Source organism: Elephantulus edwardii, unplaced genomic scaffold (assembly GCF_000299155.1).
Source record: "Elephantulus edwardii isolate Elephantulus edwardi_28Jun2011 unplaced genomic scaffold, EleEdw1.0 scaffold00015, whole genome shotgun sequence".
Classification (NCBI taxonomy): domain Eukaryota; kingdom Metazoa; phylum Chordata; class Mammalia; order Macroscelidea; family Macroscelididae; genus Elephantulus; species Elephantulus edwardii.
In genome coordinates this window covers 2,274,120-2,276,867 of record NW_006399765.1, presented here as the reverse complement: position 1 = coordinate 2,276,867, position 2,748 = coordinate 2,274,120, and the positions used below count along the sequence as shown (strand labels likewise).

The following is a 2,748-nucleotide window of genomic DNA, read 5'->3' as shown; positions in this document are numbered from 1 at the left end:
TTGAAGTGTCCTCCTTGGTTTCCAGCTGGGAACTGGGGCCTGTCAGTCCTGTCAGCCATGAGGACCTGATGGGGGGGTCATCTTCTTTTAATACTATCTGGATCTTTGACATTTTGCCGTAAGTATTGCAACTCGAGGCTTGAGTTCTTCAGTTCCTTGAACTTAAGAAATGCTGAGTGTGTTTGGCCCCTTTGATTTTCTGACTCCAGGTTTTTGCACATTTCATTATAATAATTTATTTTTTCTTCCCAAGCTGCCCTTTGAAATCTTCTGTTCAGTTTCTTAATATCTTGATTTCTTCCCTCTGCTTTGACTTCTCGGCGCATTAGTGCAATATTCAAAGTCTCTTCTGACATCCATTTTGGTCTTTTCTTCCTCCTCTGTCTTTGCAATGACATTTTGCTTTCTTCCTGGATGATATTCTTGATATCCTCCCATAATTCATCTGGTCTTCCCTCATCAGTGTTCAAGGCCTCAAACCTGTTCCTGAGATGGTTTTTGGAATTCAACAAAATGAATATATGATTAGTCATTATACTTATGACAACATTCCAGAATAAGGGATATATCATTGCAAAGAGAACTGGTGGTGGGGGGAGGTAGGTAATTGTGCAACAATGAATGAGAATTTTTTTTAAGTGAACTGGGGGAGGGGGAAGAGCAAGTTAGGGGGTAAACTGTGCAATATTGAATGAATGAAAATCTAACTTTTCTGTAAATGTTCATTAAGATCACAATTAAAATTTTATTCTTTTTAAAGGATCTTCTTAGCTCCCTGGACCAAGTGGTTCCTGAGTCAACACTTGGGAGGTTAGTCTCTGAGGTGAGGACATTCTGAGATGACCAGGTCTGACTTGAAGCCTTCTGGTCTCAGAGGGCATGGGTCCTGAGTCACATGGGGTTCCCTCACAGAGCTCACAGCAACACCAGCCCTCTCCACATCTCCCAGCCAGGGCTCCCAGGTCCAACAGGGAAACTGCCTCTGAGGACCCTCTGTTCAGTATGCTGTTTCTGAAATATCAGTACAAATGCGCACCCACCTCTGCCCTGGCCAGATCCATTCTGTGTTAGAAGGAAAAGAATTGAAGTTCACGGAGAGAGATTCTGCTCACCGCTAACTGCTGTTTCCAAAGAGCAGGGCAGAGCTGCACACAGTGGGCCCTCGGCAGAACTGCACACAGTGGGCCCTCAGCAGAGCTGTGCACAGTGGGCCCTCAGCAGGTGTGTGTGTGTGTGGAGGAAGAAAAACACAGCTGTGCTGGGGTGAAAATCTGGGGATGGGGTGGTGTTTGCCCTGTGACTGGATGTGCCCAGACTTCTCAGCTTCCACATCCAGGGGAACCAGGTGGCACAAGAAGTCAGACCTATGGGGTTTCTAGAATTTTCTCCACTTTTTACCAGCTGTGGGGCCTTGAGCAAAAAGCATGACTTCTAGACCTCAAGCTCCCTGATCTGGGAAAAGGGGTGAGAGGCCATGAAGACAAAACCCTCATCACCCCTGATACTGAGTGCTTGCTTAGAGAACAGAGGGGTCAGTACTGAGCTGCTGTCACACAACAGGGCAGGTCACCACACTATACTCACCACTCACAGTCACCCGGGTCCCGGGACCTGACTTATACTCCACATCAGGGCTTCCTTTCCTGAACTTCACACAGAAGTAGGTGCCGGTGTCGGCTGGGGTGATGTTACTGATGCTGATGGAATAGTCCAGGTTCCCTTGTTTTGTTTGATCTGTAAGGCTTCTCACTCGGGGGAAGAGGTGTATGTGGTCCAGGCCTGCTCTGAAATTGTAGACTAACTGCTGATCGGGTCCTGCTCCCCTGAACCACTGGATGGGCCCCACGGGCAAAGGAGAGGAGAGGACACATGACAGATTGACCGTCTCTCCAGCTTTGACGGACACCGTCCCAGGCTGAGCCACCTGTAGCTCCTCCTGACCGATCACTCCTGCAAGAGACACAGGCTGTCAGTCCTCCTGTCTGCATACTCAGTCTTGACTTGCCCTTCTCTGAAATAGTCACCATGATCCCACCTTTATCCCTGCACCCATTAAATATGCAGCAGGCAGAAACAGCATCACAAAGAAAAATTTGTTCTTTAGAGCCGTCAGACTGATTGGAAACCTGGCTGAAGCCTTTTTTCACATATGAGGAAATTTTACACTGATCCTAAGTGTCTGCAGCCTCTTGTATGAGACCTCTCCAAGCCTGGGCTGACTCAGAAAAGAAAATAAGGGAACAAACAGAAGTCCCTTAGCACTGACCTGGGTGCCATGAGGGCTGAATATGTCATTGTGCGGACACTGAGAAAGGAGCGGGCTTTTCTCAATTGTCATCACCAGCCTGAAGGAGACCAATAATAATAACCAGAGAGGGACAGACAGATGAATACCCAGAAACACAGGGACGGAGGCAGAAAGAGAGAGGAATGTTGACAGAAGCTGCATGAAAGGGTGAGGTGGGGAACAGGAGGAGAGAATGAGCAAAGCAGAGGCAGGAACTGCTGACAGCCTGGAGGGAGGAGAGACATCACCTGGCTCCTAGCCTGAGCTTGCCACTGACCAGAAGTGTAACCATAACTCCATTGCGTCCTCCTTCTTCAGTCCCTTTATTTATTGTAAAGCACTGACACGCATTTGTTGTTGTAGTTGTTGCTAAGTGCCTTCAAGCCCAGTAGGGCTCGTAGTGACCCTGTGAACAACAGAGCTGAGCCTGGCCCTAGCTGGCACCATCCTCACGACCTCCC

The 2,748-nt window shown here is 48.2% G+C and overlaps 1 protein-coding gene across 1 annotated transcript in view; it reads right to left on the bottom strand.

Annotated features, from left to right (window-relative positions):
- LOC102859092 overlaps nucleotides 1-2,748 on the bottom strand; it is a 22,923-nt gene that overhangs the window by 9,527 nt on the left and 10,648 nt on the right. Inside the window, exon 2 of the mRNA XM_006881671.1 lies at nucleotides 1,585-1,950. Within this exon, the coding sequence (XP_006881733.1) occupies nucleotides 1,585-1,950 (366 nt within the window). The remainder of the gene's footprint in view (nucleotides 1-1,584; nucleotides 1,951-2,748) is intronic.